Source organism: Lepidochelys kempii, chromosome 2 (assembly GCF_965140285.1).
Source record: "Lepidochelys kempii isolate rLepKem1 chromosome 2, rLepKem1.hap1, whole genome shotgun sequence".
Classification (NCBI taxonomy): Eukaryota; Metazoa; Chordata; order Testudines; family Cheloniidae; genus Lepidochelys; species Lepidochelys kempii.
Genome location: NC_136381.1, coordinates 165,349,773 through 165,370,400, shown reverse-complemented (window position 1 = coordinate 165,370,400; position 20,628 = coordinate 165,349,773). Strand labels below are relative to the sequence as shown.

Below are 20,628 nucleotides of genomic sequence, written 5' to 3'. Positions count from 1 at the left end.
GAATTTTGACTGGATTTGGCTTTTAGACTTATTTGAAACTCAAATCACACAGAAAAACTGATAGGAGTGAAGGAGGGTCCAAGTCTGAAAACCGTGAACTAAAGAAAATGCCGGCATAAATTTTTGCAAAACAAAACAGCCACATTTTCACACAGTTCTATTTATGATTTAGATGATCAGAAGAATACAAGGCATTCAGTGTAGTTAAAAAAAAAACATTATAAATGTATATACAAATGTGGTGTTGAAAGCCAGGTGATCTGTACTGAGACCACATGATGACCTGAAAAGTTTATGCTTAACTGTACTGGTCCTGATCTCTGAGCACCAAACCTGCACTTTACTCATTAATCTGAGACTTCTCCTGACATTCCAAATCCTGAAGGCCACATTCTTAACCAGCCTGCATTCAGTGGGACTGTCTCAGGAGTAGGATACTATTCATTGTGAGTAAAGTTCTAAGAGGATCTGGCCATTAGAATTTAGTAGATCTGCAAGGTAGGAAGAGCTGGGAGTATGAGAGGCACTCAGTAACTAAGCATTCTGCAGAGGTTAGCTGTTCCTAAGGGTGTACCTAACTAAATTTGTTGAAGTTCCATGCTCCTAGAAGCAGACTGCCTTACACCTCAGCTAGGTAAGCATTTTAGGGACTTTGAGCAAATACATCTGCAACTAGAAGGAGCTAAAACAGTTAAAAAAATTATGTAACTGGTATTTTCAACCTTAAGGGAAAACAAAAACAAATGATAAGAAACAGATTTTTTTTAAATCTGACTTTGTCTGTAAAATTGTATATGATCAATAACCAAATGGAAGCTGGAGACTCTACTCTTATTATCAGGTCTGTCAGCCTAGCATGAGTCACATGACCAATTGACCAATTGTATTCTGCAGTTATACTTTTGAAATCATCCCTTCTGCTGAAAAGTAACATTTAAAATGTTGACATTCTAACAATAATGCTAATTATAGAATAAAGTTAATATTCACTAGTATACAGTATATGTACACATTTAGGTTTTTGTACGTATCATGCTTGATATGTACACAACATGGATAGATGTGTCCATGTTAGCTTTAAAGATGGGTTTATTATTTTCAACACTAAGGCCAAAATTTGTTAATTTTTATTTTTCATAAGTGTGTGGAACACTATTCAACACCCCACCATCATATTGGCATTTAAGTAAAATCACATATTTGTATCAAAGGGATTCTCAAAGATTTTCATAGTGTGCACCACATTTTAAGAGTTTCCCATAGAACCCTCTCCTCCCATTCACACTCATGTCTGTGGCAAATAGAATATTTAGCTACATGGAAAAGTAACGTTAGGAAAATATTTAATGTATGTTTCACTTCTTTCAATGCACTTTAGCAGCTGGAACAAAAGGAAGACCCAGCACCATGTGACCAGCCAGCTGTCCTCTCACTATGAGCAAGTGCTCTGCACCAGTGGTTCAAAGACCACAGTTTGAGAATCGCTAGTATACATATTAAGTAGCATTTCTTTAGTAATGTAGCAATAGTGCACACACACGTCCATTCTTTCTTCAGACCACTATCTTGGATCTTGACAATCATGCTCAAGCTTTACACAGCACTCGTGTTGTGCAATAAAATCTCTTTTAGCTGTTAGTTTGTTAATTATAGAAAAAAAACTTTTAGAAATAGTAGGCATATGAGTGATAAACTTTGAAAATCCACAGCCAGATAAATAGTTTGTAACTAGCATTGCTGTGCTCACAGTTCCAGTGGTGCTACTCATGCTCTGGCCAGACATGTACACTAGAAGTCCATCTGAACCAAAATCCTGGATCTGAACATCCTGAACTTCGGGAACGTCTGGATCTGGATCCAGATATGAAGTTTGCATCTGGCTTTAGTCTATATGAAGTGTTGAACCAAAAGGCCAGATTTCCGCTCCCCTCCCCACCCGACCTTTTGAGAAATGTAGATCTGGGTTTGAAAGGTGCACCGCAGTATTTCTGTTACATAGTGCTTTATCATATCATTAAAAGAAGAAATTGAGAGGAATAAAAGATAGCTTCCATCAGTGACTTCAAAAGAAACAGGATGGAAACTTAAACAGTTGCTTTTTTTTTATTGCTTTAATGTGGTCTGTACTTTGTATATGCTTCCCACTACCTGCAAATAGGGAAGAGAGATGTTTGAGCCACTATGAGACTGAAGAAACGTATTCAGTGCTTCAGTGAAAAATCTGAATACATTTAGATTCCTACAGTATTTCAAAGGTATCCTTGAAAAGATAAAAGTTCATTTAATCTTCACCATCATTCATACTCACTCATATTCATTGTAGCTTAGAAATCAATTTTATTTGATAGGACATATTACTAGGAATGTGGTTTTCATGATTGGATGAGCATTTTGAAAAGAAATAAAAGTACTTAGAAAAAGTAAGACTCCAATATTGCATTGGGATGCTACAGGGTCAACCCCTGAGAGTGCTTATTCTGATGCAGGTCCATGATGACCATGTTACATAACTAAGTAACCTCAGATATTCCTAACAGCCTCTTTTTATTAAGAAATTTGAAATATTTTAATGGGATTGTTCCCAATAAGCTCACTTAAGCTTTAACGTGCACATGCTGTATAAAACCTGATCTAAAAATCTTTGAAAAAACAAACAAAACCACCCCAGCACAAACAGAAGAGCCTGCAATTTGTGTGCTGGAAATTATATAATCTGGAGCATACATTTATGCAATGGTTGAGAGAAAAGGATGCCATCTTGATTATTCAGTGCATCATCATTTCTGTGTTCTACAAAATGGTAGCTGAAAAGAAAAGATTGGTTGCAAATATTGCAGTTTTGCCTTTTCCAAAATTGAAACACTTAGGTCAGTTTCATTTTGTAAGGTAGTAGTTTCCTTCAACATCACGCTACGGTTTTCAAACTGTCAAGTTATGTTGTCATTAAATAATTGTTCAAAATAGGCCCCTTTAAAAAATATCCACATGGGATTTGTGAACATTTGTGCATAAACTGTGCTGTAGATCTCATGCAGAGAAGGTGTGATTCAAATGACTTTTTAAAGAATTTGATCGATCAATTCAAATAGATTTCTATGGATAAGACAAAGATCACAAAATGATAGTAAAAATACTTGCAAATATAAAAATAATATGAGCTAGTCTAACTGTAGATAAAAGTCCTCATTTAACTAAGGAACAGAGGGAAATCTCCTGAAAATATGATGAACCATAAGCTTGATTTAAAATAAGGTAAAGCATATAAAGAAAGGGTACATTCCATGATAAAAAGAGATGATGTATATAAGATACTACAAGCAACAAATAAAACTGAGTTGCAGTGGCGTTTGGGTCCAGTTTGTGAACAGTTGTGGGTGTGAGCAATTATCCATAGCGAGTACATCCGTTGCAGTCCTGTGAGCAAATTTACTTATGTGCAGAATCAAGTCCTTAATATCAGATAATATTATATTCTACTGTACATTAGACTTTCAAATGAGAATAAATAAATTAGGCTACCAGCTCTTAAGCAAAGTAAGCAGTCATGGGTTAAGAGGGAAGGTTCTCTCATGGATTAGTAACTGGTTAAAAGATAGGACAAAAAGGGTAAGAATAAATGGTCAGCTTTCAGAATGGAGAGAGATAAATACTGGTGTCCCCCAGGGGTCTGTCCTGGGCCCTGTCCTATTCAACATATTCATAAATGATGTGGAAAAAGGGGTAAAACAGTGAGGTGGCAACGTTTGCAGATGATACAAAACTACTCAAGTTAGTGAAGTCCCAGGCAGACTGCAAAGAGTTACAAAAGGACTCTCAAAATGAGGTGACTGGGCAATAAAACGGCAGATGAAATTCAATGTTGATAAATGCAAAATAATGCACATTGGAAAACATAATCCCAACTATACATATAAAATGATGGGGTCTAAATTAGCTGCTACCACTCAAGAAAGAGATCTTGGAGTCATTGTGGATAGTTGTCTGAAGACATCCACTCAATGTGCAGCGTCAGTCCAAAAAAGCTAACAGAATGTTGGGAATCATTAAGAAAGGGATAAGTAATCAGACAGAAAATATCATACTGACTCTATATAAATTCATGGTACACCGACATCTTGAATATTGCAAGCAAAATAAGTATTTTTTTTCACACAACACACAATCTACCTGTGGAACGCCTTGCCAGAGGATGTTGTGAAGGCCAAAACTATAACAGGGTTCAAAAAAGTGCTAGATACATTCATGGAGGATAGGTCCATCAATGGCTATTAGCCAGGATGGGCAGGAATGGTGTCCCTAGCCTCTGTTTGCCAGAAGTTGGGAATGGGCGACAGGGGATGGATCACTTGATGATTACCTGTTCTGTTCATTCCCTCTGGGGCACTTGGCATTGGCCACTGTTGAAAGACAGGATACTGGGCTAGATGGACCTTTGGTCTGACCCAGTATGGCCGTTCTTATGTTCTCAACTCCTTCTGACTTTCAATGGGAGTTGGGCACACAGGTTCCTTAGCTCCCTTTGAAAATCCAATTTTGGAGTGCAGTGGGTGTCATTACAAAGTCCTCATTTGTTCTACCCCTACAGGGGTATTTTCAATACCTCAGTTAGTTCAGATAGCCTCATGTGTTTACAGTGGGTAAAAATCCTTGTAATGGCAACTTCTGCCTATAAAAGTCACAGTTCGGCCAGTTACTCATATTAATTCCATGTACAATGAGCCACACTTTTTTTTTGCAAAAGGAGGCAGTATATTGAGATCTGAAATTTAATTTGATCTCCATTCTAACAGGGAAAGGAAAGCAAATATTTTTAGCTTTTACCTAAAACTATATTCTCTAGGCAAAAGAGGACAGATATTTAACTGGACAGGTTTCAGAGGAACAGCCGTGTTAGTCTGTATTCGCAAAAAGAAAAGGAGGACTTGTGGCACCTTAGAGACTAACCAATTTATTTGAGCATGAGCTTTCGTGAGCTACAGCTCACTTCATCAGATGTTTACCGTGGAAACTGCAGCAGACTTTATATACACACAGAAATCATGAAACAATACCTCCTCCCACCCCACTGTCCTGCTGGTAATAGCTTATCTAAAGTGATCAACAGGTGGGCCATTTCCAGCACAAATCCAGGTTTTCTCACCCTCCACCCCCCCACACAAATTCACTCTCCTGCTGGTGCTAGCCCATCCAAAGTGACAACTCTTTACATAATCAAGTCGGGCTATTTCCTGCATAGATCAAGGTTTTCTCACATCCCCCCCACCCCCATACACACACAAACTCACTCTCCTGCTGGTAATAGCTCATCTAAACTGACCATTCTCCAGGTTTAAATCCAAGTTAAACCAGAACATCTGGGGGGGGGGGGGGGGTAGGAAAAAACAAGAGGAAACAGGCTACCTTGCTCACGAAAGCTCATGCTCAAATAAATTGGTTAGTCTCTAAGGTGCCACAAGTCCTCCTTTTCTTTTAACTGGACAGACATCTGTAAACTGAAGGGGAAAAAAACCCACTTGTCCTAGCATCTTTGATATCACTAACTTCCTTTGTCTTCTAATAATGCATATTATAGCTTTATGAAGTCATACGTGCACTTTTTTTGTGAAAAGAAAATTTAGGGTCACACCTGATGTTGAAGTTCGATATGTAGATAGGTTATAAAGGATTAGTAGCTGTTTTCCTCAATGTTAAATCAGTTATTAGGGTTCAAAACCACAACAGGTTGTTTATAAGCATTGACAGCGCTATCTACAGGTGACCTGACCACCATCTATAAACACATGCTGATCGTATTTGTAACATCTAATCAATCATTTATTAACCCTTTATAAACAGAACTTTAATGAAGAGTATGGCCAGATTCAGTTTACAACTTTCCCCTAAAGTAATGCAAGTCCTTTATGTATTTATGATGTACAGCAGTGGTCTCACACTTTAACACCTAGCATGTCACACATCTAGAACTCCAAAATACTTGCTATGCCACCTTTTCAATTTTAATTAGCATAGTTCTAAGGGATCTTACATTAAATCTAGTGCCACAGTTTAAGCATCATTCTCTTAGCTTTCTGAAGAGAAAAAAAAACATCAAAAGATCTCATTACTCAAAAATAAATATACTCCAAACAGTTGAGCATACATTTCTTCCCTTACACTGCACTGCCATTCTCCCAGGTTCCTTAGCATTGTTTTTATTTTGCAAGCAAATATTTTGCTGTCAACAATAGACTGTTTTGTTAGTAAGAAAATACTCTCATTACAGAGCAACTTCAGAAATTATTTTGTAAGGAATGTTTTGAGGTGGAAGGTGTTTAGATTTGTTTCTCTATGTATATTATAATTAGATTACATTGTTTAAAAAGACATACAAAAAAAAAAAAGAACCTCCCTGGGACTGAAATACTTTGTATGTGTTGTTATTTGCAGTGCATGCCAAGACATTCATGGGCACCAGAGCCAAGCTGGCGAGCTAATTAAATATATAAAATGTATGTGTTTAAACAGCCTTATAAGGAGCATTGGAAATCTGCAAGATGAGCGAATATCTTATAACTTCTTCCGCAGGTGCGAGGATAGCTACAAGCCATGGACTTTCTGTCCTGCTTCTTGTTTGTGGCTTTGTGAAGGGTGCTTTGCTTTAATCTAAAAGTGCTGACTTTTTCCAATATCACTTTCTCTTCTTAAAGCAAAGAGCAAATCGCCTGTAAAATCCACGGAGCGGACAGCAAAGTTGACCCTAACCTCCAACCACCACTCTGCACCCAATGTACTCTAATTCTCTACACATGGAGCACCTTCAGGAAGTACAAAAAACAAAACAAACAAATATATATATTGTTTAAACATATAAATATATATATGAAGAGGATACCACATTTTCTTGGTCTATATTATTTTCTTTGCTGTATCACTGATCATTTATTTGAAGAGAACTGGTGTGATGTAACGGGACATTTTGTAACAGCAAGCCCTAGTTTCCTTTTCTTTCAGCAAGTAGAAGCATCATATCCTTGACTGCTCAGGGGTTGGCTTGCAAGTCATTAGTATTATACAAATTCACTCTGGATGATATTTGGTTTCCTTCTTTGAAAGAACTGTTGCAGCCATGAGGCAAACAGTGGCCAAAAATAAATAAATAAAACCAACAAAAAATCCCAAGAAAACAAAATGACTCAGCATCACCGCTGATGTCAAAAACCACCTCAGAAACTTTGATGAAAAGCTTATTTTTTGTGGGGGTGGGGAATGCAAAAAAACCCACCAACATTGCAAACCAACTAACAGGACTAGAGGACATTGTTTTTGAAGACAAGCAAGAAGCACTATTGAAGGTTTTTTATTTCACTTTTTTGAATTTTTTCCTCTTTTTTTTCCCCACCCCCTTCCTTTTCCTCTCTTTTCTCTTGGTTTGTTTCTTGTCCAATGGTGGCAGTTGCTGACTTAGGCCAACCCCTACTGACTGTGTGGTGGTTATATAAATACATTTTTTTGTGTGTGTGTTCTATATTTCGATGTGTTTTCTCTAATTTTGCAAATCCTGTATATGCAAAACTAACTTCAATTCTGTAAATTGCTTACAGTATGTGTGATATAACTTCACAGTAGACATACCATTGTCCTCATGCAAGATAGTTTTTGATATTATCTATATGTCGTGCCACCAACAGACATTTTTGTTTCCTTTTTTGATGAAGCATTATTTTTTAATTTGTAATTCAGTACTGTGTGGATTTTGTAATACATGCATTCACTTCCACTGGTTTGACCCCTTGCAGATGGCAATGCAGCCCTCTGTTTACTCTGTAAAATGCACATTAAAATTTGTTATGGTCTCTGAACAATGAATTATTTTACTTGTGTGTATGCTATGTTGTAGTCTGGTGGCTGAAAGCCCTTTTAATTTATTATGTTTATTGAGGATGAAACGATTTTATCATCAGAGAATGTAAAATGTCTCTAGCCAAATACTGCGTGCAAGCAAGGTCAAGAGAAAAAAAAAAAAACAGAATGTGCTCCTGGAAGATTTTCTTTTAATGATGAGTTTTAGTCAAGTGAAATTTCTACAGTGATTCACTCAAGAACTCTTCCTGCTATGGCTAAAGAGGTACCTTTTTTCTCCCTTTCCATAGGTGGCTAGCCATTGTTCTTTCATACTCTTCATTACATTTCTTTATGCCTATGAAGTGAAAATGAAAATGTTTCTGTTGGCTGGAAGTAATATACATAACATGAATTACATTAATTAATGAAGGAAGGGAAAACTACAAATATTTGTTTGTTAAATCAGCTAGGTAGCGTTTAATGTCCTTTCCTCTTTTCACCCAAGTTGAATAATCCAGATCCTTCCTGCTGTTTCATATTCTAACACAGACAAACATGTTACAATACTTTACATGGTGCAGTGTACTGTTTACTAGAGGACTCTGTAACTATGTCTGGTCAGCCTTAAAAGACTGACCTCTCAACATATTTTTTCCCTTATAGAGAAGAAAAACGAGCTTACCTACATTTAACATCCTACGAGGATAAGGACTTTATATTAAATTTTAAAAGACCCACAAAGTCCCTATCCTTTCGCCCTACTGTCAATAACAAAACTCCCACTAATTTCAATGGGAGTAAGATCAGACCATATATCTCCAGGATAAAAGAGCTATGCACTAATGCTTTGTGTCTTAACATATTCATAAATGATCTGGAAAAAGGGGTAAACAGTGAGGTGGCAAAATTTGCAGACAATGCAAAACTACTCAAGATAGTAAATCCCAGGCAGTCTGCGAAGAGCTACAAAAGGATCTCTCAAAACTGGGTGACTGGGCAACAAAATGGCAGATGAAATTCAATGTTGATAAATGCAAAGCAATGCTCATTGGAAAGCATAATCCCAACTATACATATAAAATGGTGAGGTCTAAACTAGCTGTTACCACTCAAGAAAGAGATCTTGGAGTCATTGTGGATAGTTCTCTGAAATCATCCACTCAATGTGCAGCGGCAATCCAAAAAAGCGAACAGAATGTTGGGAATCATTAAGAAAGGGATAGATAATCAGACAGAAAATATCATACTGCCTCTATATAAATCCATAGTACGCCCACATTTTGAATACTGTGTGCAGATGTGGTCACCCCATCTCAAAAAAAGATATATTGGACTTGGAAAAGGTTCAGAAAAGGTCAACAAAAATTATTAGGGGTATGCAGCGTCTGCCGTATGAGGAGAGATTTATAAGACTGGGACTTTTCAGCTTGGAAAAGAGATGACTAAGGGGGGATATGATAGAGGTCTATAAAATCTTGACTGGTGTGGAGAAAGTAAATAAGGAAGTGTTATTTACTCCTTCTCATAACATAAGAACTAGGGGCCACCATATGAAATTAACAGGCAGCAGGTTTAAAACAAACAAAAGGAAGTATTTTTTCACACAACACACAGTCAACCTGTGGAATGCTGTGAAGGCCAAGACTATAACAGGGTTCAAAAAAGAACTTGATAAATTCATGGAGGATAGGTCCATCAATAGCTATTAGCCAGGATGGGGAGGAATGGTGTTCCTAGCCTCTGTTTGCCAGAATCTGGGAATGGGATACAGGGGATGGATCACTTGATGATTACCTGTTCTGTTCATTCCCTCCGGGACACTTGGCATTGGCCACTGTTGAAAGACAGAATACTGGGCTAGATGGACCTTTGGTCTGACCCAGTTTGGCTGGTCTTATGTTCTTATGTCTGGATAATATAAAAATGCAATCCTTTTTGGGCTGTTCACAAAGGCATTTCTAATTACTTCATTTGGAAGATTCACAAGAGTAAATCAAGCACAATTTCGAGCATAATTTTTGCTTGAAAAAAAAATATTCAGTGCATTCCTTATGTATCCTAACATTAGGCTCTTTGACTGCCAGTGCACACTGAGAAAATATATTTATTGAGTTAGCAACATGATTGTCCAGTCTTTTTTCAGAGCAGTTATAGTTAATTTAGAACCCAAAATATACAATTAATAGTTCAATTAATTCCTTCTAACATACATTACTTTTCCTTTGTCAACAGTGAATTTCACCTGTTATTGTACTAGCTAGCTGTATTAGGCCCTTCTGAACTTCCTTCCAGTCTTCTCTAGTCTTGACTAGTGCTGGCTAGAGAACAAGAAACTGAGGGGTTTTGCTTTGTTTTGTTTCAAAAGAGGTTTAGAAATTTGTTTTTTTGTTCTGCATTGAAATGATACTGAAACCCTTCAAAGATCGAGAGAGAAGGAGAGCCAAGTGTCATGGGCACTCATTTAGGCTGTGACAGACTTCAGTTCAAGTTCTCACTTTGCCTGTTCTGCTGGGCTATTGGCTCCTCTAGGATCAGCTGTTATTTGCTTTTCATCAGAAATTCCATCTGGAACCTAAAAAGTGTCACCAAACCAATGCGCTTCCACAAAGTTTCAGTTTTGACCAATCAACATTTTCCACCCCCCCATAAATAAATTTAAAAAATTAAAATTCTCACACACACAAAAATTCCTGACCAGCTTGAGTCTTGACTAGCCTAAATAACTGTGTCATCTGCACATTTTGCTTCCTCATAGTTTATTTCCTTTTTGCTTTCCCTGATAAATATATTTAACACCACAGACTTTAGCACAGACCTATGGGGCTCACCGCAGTTAACTTTTTGATGTGTGAAAATTGACTAGGTGTTACTCTTTGTTTTATATTTGATAGACAAAAGTTAAAGCCACTCAAAAAATTCAATACCCAGGTATGTAAATGCTTGATTGGAAGGTTTATAATATTCATTTTAATATACAGTACCGTTTCCAGAGTATATTATAAAAGAAAAACATTACAAGATATTTTAATTACCCTTACTTGGTAATCATAGAGTCAAATCTCTCATTTCAGTCTATCAGCATCTCAGCAACCAGAAGTCCCATTGATTTCCAAAGGAGTTTTTTTTTTTTTTTTTGGCGTTCAAGTTGACTCAGGGTCAGGCACTTTCAGTAGGCATGCGTCATAATATCCAGCTTAACTTGCTGTGCTCTACTTCTTGGTCCTGCTTTGAGCAGGGGATTGGACTAGATGATCTCCTGAGGTCTCTTCCAACCCTAATCTTCTATGATTCAATGATTCTATGTGATGGAGATTAATTTGCTAATGATATTTTCATACCATTGTGCAAAGAAATAATACCTCTACCCTCCAATTTTCCACTTCATCAGCAATTAAATATACCAAAACAGTATCTTCCAAACCCAGAAACACATAGCAAACTGTATGCAAACGAGGACAAACTGTATGCAAAATAGAAAGAGCTTGATGTATAAACAAATGGAATTAAAGAAAAGGAGAAAAGTAGAGAAAGGCAAGAGGCAAAGCTACAAAATAAAAAGTGGGAGGTAGAACTGAAATTAAAAATGGGGAGGGCGAATCTGCAGATATATGGTATTCCAAGAAGTGTGTCCATTTGTGGCATATGCTGTGGTAACCATTATCCAATTCAAGTTCATATAAGACTTCATCCTGCTAGGTACTGAGCACTTCCTGCAAGGTCCTCTTCCTCAGTGTCCTCAAACCCTATTGGATGCATTAGTAGCTGAGATAACTCCACATCCCATAAAAAGTTCCACATTTTACAAGATGAGGCCCATAAAGCATTGTTTTCCTGGGGAAAAGTAAAACATGCACTACTTTGTAAAGTGCACATTTTGAAAAAAATATTTTTCTGAGGGATTAAAATCCCAGTCCTCTGGAGAGGGGAAATGGCTAATACAAGGAACTCAATCAATGGAGCATATATGTTTCAGGGGAGGAAATAGTGGTGCTACTTTTATCTAACACCATTTTATCACTGTTCAGTAGTTGTCATTTCATCATTTCTTGATCAGTAAGAAGAGTGTAAAGAAAACATGTTATCCTTCTGCTGAGGAAAAGGAATGCCTTACCTTGTGCAGATTCATTTAATGTACAATTCTTTGCATCTCGTGTGTCCACTCAAGCTGTAGGTCTAGACATTTTTCTTCTACATAGTAAATGATGTAAACTAAAATATCACATACTAAATGATTAGGTCTCTTATTTTAACCAAATTTCAACGAAAGAATAGAAATTCCAAACTTCTCTTAGGAGAGTATTATGGCAATGCAGTAATTTCCTTTCCTGTGTAAAATATTAGGATTTTGTAGATTTCAAATTAGTTACCCATATAAAAGCTGGTGATGTTTCCTTCAAATAATTTTAAACATGGGTTATGGTTCAATGTACATTTCACTTCATTCATCAGATATTTGTTCTGTTCAAATGTTGACATGTACTTCACGTATTAACATAACACAAATGACAGAATGAAACCACTGGAGATAGGCTGAATGATTCAGAAAAAAACACTACTCTTCTATGTCTACCTACGGAGGTCCTCCTAGACAATATTGTTGTTACCCACATATAACTTCTTATCAGTAAGGCAATCCCCAAAGATACAAAATCATGAGTCAGATTTCCAACATCACAAAGGCAGCTTAAAAAAATGAGATTTAAAAAAAAAAAAAACGATTATTTTAAGGTTCTTGTTATTTCCCTTATTAGTTGCCTCTGAAACTCAGACTGCACATTGGTCACCCAAAATCTGAAGCACTCAAAATTAGTAGACAGTCTCTACCAGGTAAGAAAATGTTGGCCTTCGTGTTTAAAAATATCACAAATCAAAGTAACTCTTAAAACAGTTAACAGTGAAAAAAGTCAGATTAAATTAAATGAGTTAACCCAATGCCTTTATGCCTGAAGTAACAAAATAGGTCAGTTGCAAATCCTGCAAATTATAAACAAAGGTTTTATATACAGTGCACTGAATCCTGGTGAATTCACTTTTAAGACAAATTTATTACCTTCTTTTCACATATTAGCATATGGGTTACAGGAGACTGACTTTCGGGAATGAGCATTATTATTTTCTCTGGCATTCATACTGTAAAGATATTTCAGTTTTATCTTTCAGTGCATTGAGACCAATATGCTACTTGATAATCTCTTACAAAGGAAATCAATATAATACCTTACTGACTGAAGCACAGTCAGTTAGTTACAAACAAAGATTCCAAGCCAGCATGGTACTTTAGTACCATGGTAGCTTTAAGCATGTGAGCCGTCATGCCATTGACTTCTGGAGGACTATTTGTGTGCTTAAACGCACACATTTGGTTACATATGCGGCTGATTCAGGACACAAATGGACACTAAGATGAAATAACCAATTTATTATCTTCAAGTTGCTTCTTAACACATATCATAGAGTGGTCAAAGCCAAAAAGTCAGCATTAGCCTAAAATTGCCATATGGCAGTTTTAAATAGTTGAACTTCTTAGTAGTAATCTCTGCAGTTATGTCATCATATGCTAAAAAATAAAGAAAATGTTCCCTCCGTCACCTCCCAGCCCCAAGAGGGGAAAAAAAATGCCCGCCAAAAACTTTGTAGTGGAATGTTTGTGCCTGACATTACTATTGGTAAATGTCAAATGTTGTTCATAGAGCTAAAAGTATTAAGATCCAAGAATGGGATCAAATACCTTGCAATATAAATTTTTAAAGGTTAATCTGTCAAGATTAGCTTTGCTAAACAATAAGCACACAGAAAATTGTTTAATGCAGGTCATCAGAAACTGCATCAGTCTGTTGTTTCAAACATCCCAAACATTGTTTTATTTGATTTCCTAGATATGAAGTTTTGTTGAAGACATAATGGACAGAAAAGGCTATATAGTTGTCTGGTACTCTTAATGTCACCAATTTGAGACAGCACTAAAAAAAGAAGAAAGCTAGATTAGCAAATGGAAGAATTACAGGCAAATAAAAGACAAAGAGAAGGATCAGTATTGTTTAAAAAGAAAGAATGTTTAAAAATAGACGTAATAGAAATGTAGGCCTGGCAGGGACCTCAAGAGATCATCTAGTCCATCCCCTCATGCTTAGGCAGAACCAACGATACCTTAAACATCCCTGACAGTTGTTTGTCCACCCTGTTTTTAGAAACCTCGAATGATGGTGCATCTGATGAAGTGAGCTGTAGCTCACGAAAGCTTATGCTCAAATAAATTGGTTAGTCTCTAAGGTGCCACTAGTATTCCTTTTCTTTTCTCGAATGATGGGTGTTCAGTAACCTATTCCAGCTCTTAGCTATCCTTTTAATTAGAAAGTTAAGTAAGGGACCTTGTCAAACATAGGTTAATATTTTAATTCATTTTCTCCATTCTACAATATTCCTTTCTGTTGATATTACCCTCTCAGACATGACAATACTGCACTTCTCTTCTACAGCATAAGGCAAAATTTCCTTTCTCGTTTATGAAAGGAGTTCCAATTAATTAGGCCGTTTCTGTTTAACAACAATTTAAATCTATATAGTGTTATATCATGTCAAAATATTTTTGATGGAGTGGTGGGATTTTTATTTTGGGGGAGGGGAGAAAGTAGCTTTATTTTTTACCATCTTGGGAGGCAGGCCAGTCCTCGCCCCCAGACAGCCCGCCAACCTGAAGCATATTCTCACCAGCAATGACACACCACACCATAGTAACTCTAACTCAGAAACCAATCCATGCAATAAACCTCAATGCCAACTCTGCCCAGCAACACCATCACAGGACCTAACCAGATCAGCCACACCATCACCGGTTCATTCACGTACACCAATGTAATATACGCCATCATGTTCCAGCAATACTCCACTGCTGTGTACATCGGCCAAACTGGACAGTCTCTACGCAAAAGGATAAATGGACACAAATCAGATATTAGGAAAGATAATATACAAAAACCTGTAGGAGAACACTTCAACCTCCCTGGACACACAATAACAGATTTAAAGGTAGCCATCCTGCAGCAAAAAAACTTTAGGACCAGACTTCAAAGAGAAACTGCTAAGTTTCAGTTCATCTGAAAATTTGACACCATCAGCTCAGGATTAAACAAAGACTGTGAATGGCTAGCCAACTACAAAAGCAGTTTCTCATTCCTTGGTGTTCACACCTCAACTGTTTGAAGAGGGCCTCATCCTCCCTGATTGAACTAAGCTTGTAATCCCTAGCCTGATTCTTGCTTGCATATTTATACCTGCCTCTGGAAATTTCCACTACATGCATCCGACAAAGTGGGTATTCACCCACGAAAACTCATGCTCCAATACCTCTGTTAGTCTATCAGGTGCCACAGGACTGTGCCGCTTTTACAGATCCGGACTAACACAGCTACCCCTCTGATACTTGACATCAATCATATTGTCAGTGCAGTTCTGGAAATACTATTATTTAATTGTAGCTGGAGAGCTAAGTACAAAAGCCCAACAAAATGTATTTGGTAAGCTTTACAAATGTAGTTTTAAAAGAGATTGTCAGCAATGGACTATTCAGAGTGTAAAAAATAATATTTTTTTACATTTCAGGGAAGTTCCATGATCTGTGTTATGCAGGAGGTAAAACTAGATATCTAATGGTACCTTCTGGCCTCGGAATCTATGAACTATGAACCCAGAATACTTTCTCTATAGGATAAAAACAGTTTCAAGAAGGCCAGAAGTAAGGCCTAGAAAAAAATTGAGAGAACACTTTAAGATAGAGATTTTTGAAAAATCTCAACATTTGAAAATTTTCAACACAAAAAAAAAGAATTTTGGTGAAAATATTTTTCTCCCATTTCTGCCTGAAATTCTGTGAGTTTAAATCTCATTTACACCACTCAAGGAATGTCAAAGAGCCTTAAAGTGGGAGCAAATGAAATGTATGCCCATTTAAAAGCACCTTTCATTGGAGATATTGGTGTGTGAAGAGGTCTTAGTATACATGAGAATCGTGCCTTGTATATATTGATAGCTCACAATGAAGCTGGAATGTACATAATAGACCACTAATTCCTCTGTACTCTTTATATACCATGTAACTTGAGAAATACCACAGATGATTGGGTTTGACAACTAACTACTTAAAATAAACGGCTTAATATAAATCTCAGAAGGAAGAAGAATCTCAAGTATTTCTTTGACAAAAGTCACCCACAACAATAGTCTTTCCTATGATTATTTTATTTTTCAGCTTTTGAAGCAATATTCAGTGCAGTTTACATGAAACTTTTGTTTATAATTTGCAGGATTTGCAACTGACCTATTTTGTGACTTCAGGCATAGAGGCAATGGGTTAAAGCATTGAATTAATGCTAACTTTTCTGAATGTTAACTGTTTTAAGAGTTACTATAATTTGAGATATATTTAAACACCAAGGCCAACATTTTCAAAAGTGGCTATTGCTTTGGGGTGCCTGAGGTTTTGGGTGACCAATGTGGGGCCTGAATTTCAGAGATGTTAATCACCCACACCTGTACTAAAAGAAAAATACCCACCCACTTTATTTCTGTAATAAAATAAACTCTGTTAAAATTTACCTCACCATTATTTGAACCATTTTAATTTAATTTAAACCAGACATTAGAGCAAAAGCTGTTTACCCCGTGTGCTATCTGCTTACACAGGAGGTAAAGAAGTTTGGAGAAGTATTCTACCTGGTTCGCCTACTAATTGGAGTCTAACACAACACACAGAAAATGGAGGACTCAATTCCCTCTAGTATCCTCAAACAGCTATTGAAAATGATGCTGACAGGCCAAATCTTTACCAAAGCAAAACATCCACTGATGTCAATGGTAGTTTTCTCCAAGTAAAGACTGAGCTCCTCATCCTGTAACTGACGGTGTGTGAGTGGACTGCTGCATTTGGCAGAACCCTATTGACAGTGGGGTCCCATGTATATCAGATGCAGAATCAGGGCCTAATAACTCAAGCCTTGTGTAGGGGAAGGGGTCTGCTTGCCTAGGGCAGCAGTTTGACAAGACCCTAGAGGATTCAGCCCCTCCAAAATAATACCTCTGTAGTATACTTGATTGCCAGTGATGAGGGTACTTAGAGAAGGAAAATAAGGATTGTGTAACCCAGTTCAGCTCATTTCAAATTAATTAAAAATATATAATTATGTAACTATGTTTTATTTTCAGCTTTGACCTAACTATTTTATGGTCCAGCACTTCAAATCCTTATATCAGTGCTCAAGTTTATGCCTGGGAACACTCCCACTGAGTTCAAAATGGATTACTTTTGTGAGGATTCCTGTGAAGGACTGAGACCTAAAACAATGAGGTTTGGGTTTCAGAGCTGTTGCCAACATTGTTGCCAAATCATGTGATTTTCTCACAAATTTTCCAATTGTTGTACTTTTAGTTAAAAGTTTATGTCCTGGACTCACGTGAAAATCTCAGCTTTCTTTTTTTATTTAGACAGAGTTTCTATCATTCACAATTGCAGGGAAAAAAAGGTTGAAAATGTGACCTGAGGGCCCCGTTAGGGCTCAAAAAGCAGAAGGGAAATAAAAAGAACTCCAAACAATTGTTTTTTTCAAATCTACTTTTTTTAAACTGCTCATGATGTTGGAAATGTGATTGCCCTACTGATAAGGAGTTGTGTGGGTAACAACAATAGTTGCTTCCGTAGGTGGACATAGAAGAGTAGCATTTCTGTTGAATCATTCAGCCCACCTCCAATGCTTTCATTCTCTGTCACTTGCATTATGTCAGATATGAAGTATATGTAAACTTTTGAACAGAAAAATATCTGATGAATGAAAGGAAAAATACATAGAATCATAACCCAGGTTGAAAGTTATATGACAAACAATCACCAGCTTTTATATGGGTAAATCCTGTTCAAGTCAATGGGAATTCTTTTTTCACAAGGAATATATGATCAAACCCAGATATTCTTTTATTGACACTATAATTAAAGAGTAAGGGTAATTACATTAACTTAGTATGATTTTAATTTTTATAATTATATCTGCACTCTGGAAACAGTACTATATTTTCAAGTGAATATTATAATCCTTCCAACCAAGTATTTAAATACCTGGTATTGAACATATTTGTTGAATGGCTAACTTCTGTCCATCGGACAGAAGAACACTAAGAACACATAGTCAATTTACACATAACAAAAGGTTAACTGTGGGATGCCCCATGAGTCTGTGCTAAAGTTTGTATTGTTTAATATATTTATCAGGGATCACAAAAAGGAAATAAACTATGAGGAAGCAAAATTGGCAGATGTCACAAAGGTATTGAGGTTAGTCAAGACTAGAGCTGGTCAGGAATTTTTTGGGTAAAGGTTTTTTTTTTTTTAAATGTCAATTGGTTAAAACTGAAACTTTGTAGAAGTGCATTGATTTTGGTGACACTTTCCAGGTTCAGGGTGGAATTTCTGGTGAAAATCCAAGAACAACTGAGCCCAGAAGAGACAATATTCTGGGGAATCAAGCAGAGTGGGGATTTGAACTAGAGTCTGCTCCAGCCCAGGTGAATGCCTGTACCACTTGGCTCTCCCTCTCCCGATTTTTGAAGTCTCAGCTTCATTCCAATGAAAAACAAAAATCAAATCTCAAAACATATTTGTATTGTTTTTTCTTTGTAAAATGCAGTTCTTGTTTTCCAGCCAGCACTAGTCAAGACTAGAGCAGACTGGAAGGAAGTTCAGAAGGACATAATACAGCTAGGTTGGGTAGCACAATAAGAAATGAAATTCACAGTTAAGAAAGACAAAATAATATATGTTACAGGGAATCATTTGAACTTCCAACTATATATTTTGACTTCTAAATTAGCTGTAACCACTCTGGAAAAAACCTGGCCATTAGTGTTGCTAACTCAAACAATGTCATCACTCAGTCTACACTGGCAGTCAGAGAGACAAATGTTAGGTAGTATAAGGAACAGAATGGATAATAGACCTGAAAATATAACAGTTTTTATAATGCTGTTATTTCCTGACGTGGAATACTGTTTGCATTTCTGGGCACCCTATTTTAGAAATATATTGGGAAAAATTGAATGATATAGTCTTATCATATAATTATGATACCCCTCTTTCCATTCCACTAGCATTTCTGAAAAATGTTTAATAGAAGCTACCAAGCTAGACATTTAAAAATCAGCAGGTCCAGATAACTTGCATCCACGAGTTTTAAAAGGTCTGGTTGAGGAGCTGAGTTGACTGTTAATATTGATTTTCAATAAGTCATGGAGAACTGAGGAAGTTCCAGAAGATTGGAAGAAAGCTAAAGTTGGGCCAATCATTTAAAAGGATAAATGGCATGGCCCAAATAATTATAGGCCTGTCAGCCTGACATCGATCCCTGGAAAGATAATGGAGTGGCTGCATGGGACTTGATTCATAAAGAATTAAAGGAGTGTAATGTAATTAATGCAAATCAACATGGGTTTATGGAAACTTATTGCTGTCAACCTAAAAATATCTTTTTTGATGATATTACAAGTTTGGTTGATGAAGGTCATGTTGATGTAACAGACTTCTGTAAAGTGTTTGCCATGGTACCACACAACATTTTGATTAAAAAACTAGAATGACATAAAATTGACTTGGCACACATTAAAAGGATTAATAACTGGCTAATTGATAGGTCTCAAAATGGAACTGTAAACTGGGAATCGTCATGAAGTGGGTGTGTTTCCCTTGGGGTCCCTCAGGGACTGGTTTTTGCCCCTACACTATTTAACATTTCTACCAATGACCTGGAAAAAATATGAAATCATCATTGATAAAGTTTGCAAATGACACAAAAATTGGAGTAGTGGTAAATAATGAAGAGGACAGGTCACTTACTCAGAGTTATCTGGATTATTTGGGAAACTGGCACAAGCAAATAATATGTTTTTTTAATACTACTAAATGTAAATGTGTACAAGTAGGAACAAAGAATGTAGGCACACTTCCAGAGTGGGGGACTATACTGGGAAGCAGTGACTCTGAAAAAGATTTGGGGGTTGTGGTAGATCAGTGGTTCCCAAACTCGTTCCACCATTTGTGCAGAGAAAGCCCATGGCGGGTCAGGCGGTTTGTACCTGCTGCATCCGCAGGTTCGGCCGATTGCTGCTCCCAGTGGCTGCAGTTCGCTGTTCCAGGCCAATGGGAGCTGCTGGAAGCGGCGCCGGCCACGGGACGTACTGGCCGCTGCTTCCAGGAGCTCCCATTGGCCTGGAACAGCAAACTGCAGCCACTGGGAGCCGCGATCGGCCGAACCTGCAGACGTAGCAGGTAAACAAACCGGCCCGACCTGCCAGGGGCTTTCCCTGCGCAAGCAGCGGAACGAGTTTGGGGACCATTGCGGTAGATAATCAGCCAAACATGAGCTTCCAGTATGATGCTGTGGCCAAAAGAGCTAATGCAATCCTGGGATGCAGAAAGAGGGGAATCTTGAACAGGAGTAGAGAGGTTATTTTACCTCTGTATTTGGCACTGGTGCAACTGCTGCTGGAATACTATGCCCTGTTCTGGTGCCCACAATTTAAGGAGGATGTTGATAAATTGAAGAGGGTTCAGAGAGAAGCCACAAGAATGATTAAGAGATTAAAAAGCATACCTTATAGTGATAGTTTACCAAAGAAAAGGTTAAGGGGTAACTTGATTAAACTCTAAGTAGCTACACACAAACAAATATTTAATAATGGACTCCTCAGTCTATCAGAGAAAGGTAGAACACTATCCAGTGACTTTGAAGTTGAAGACAGACACACTCAGACTGGAAATAAAGGTGTAAT

General features: G+C 37.2%; 1 protein-coding gene across 4 annotated transcripts in view; it reads left to right on the top strand.

Moving 5' to 3' along the window:
- Positions 1-20,628, top strand: part of VSTM2A (V-set and transmembrane domain containing 2A) — a 73,409-nt gene that overhangs the window by 26,504 nt on the left and 26,277 nt on the right. Inside the window, exon 5 of one of the 4 annotated variants that reach the window (XM_073332697.2) lies at positions 6,687-7,841. The exons of 1 other annotated variant lie outside the window; for it this stretch is intronic. In XM_073332697.2, the coding sequence (XP_073188798.1) occupies positions 6,687-6,775 (89 nt within the window). In that variant the 3' untranslated portion in view covers positions 6,776-7,841. 2 more of the 4 variants (XM_073332698.2, XM_073332699.2) reach the window with 2 other exon arrangements.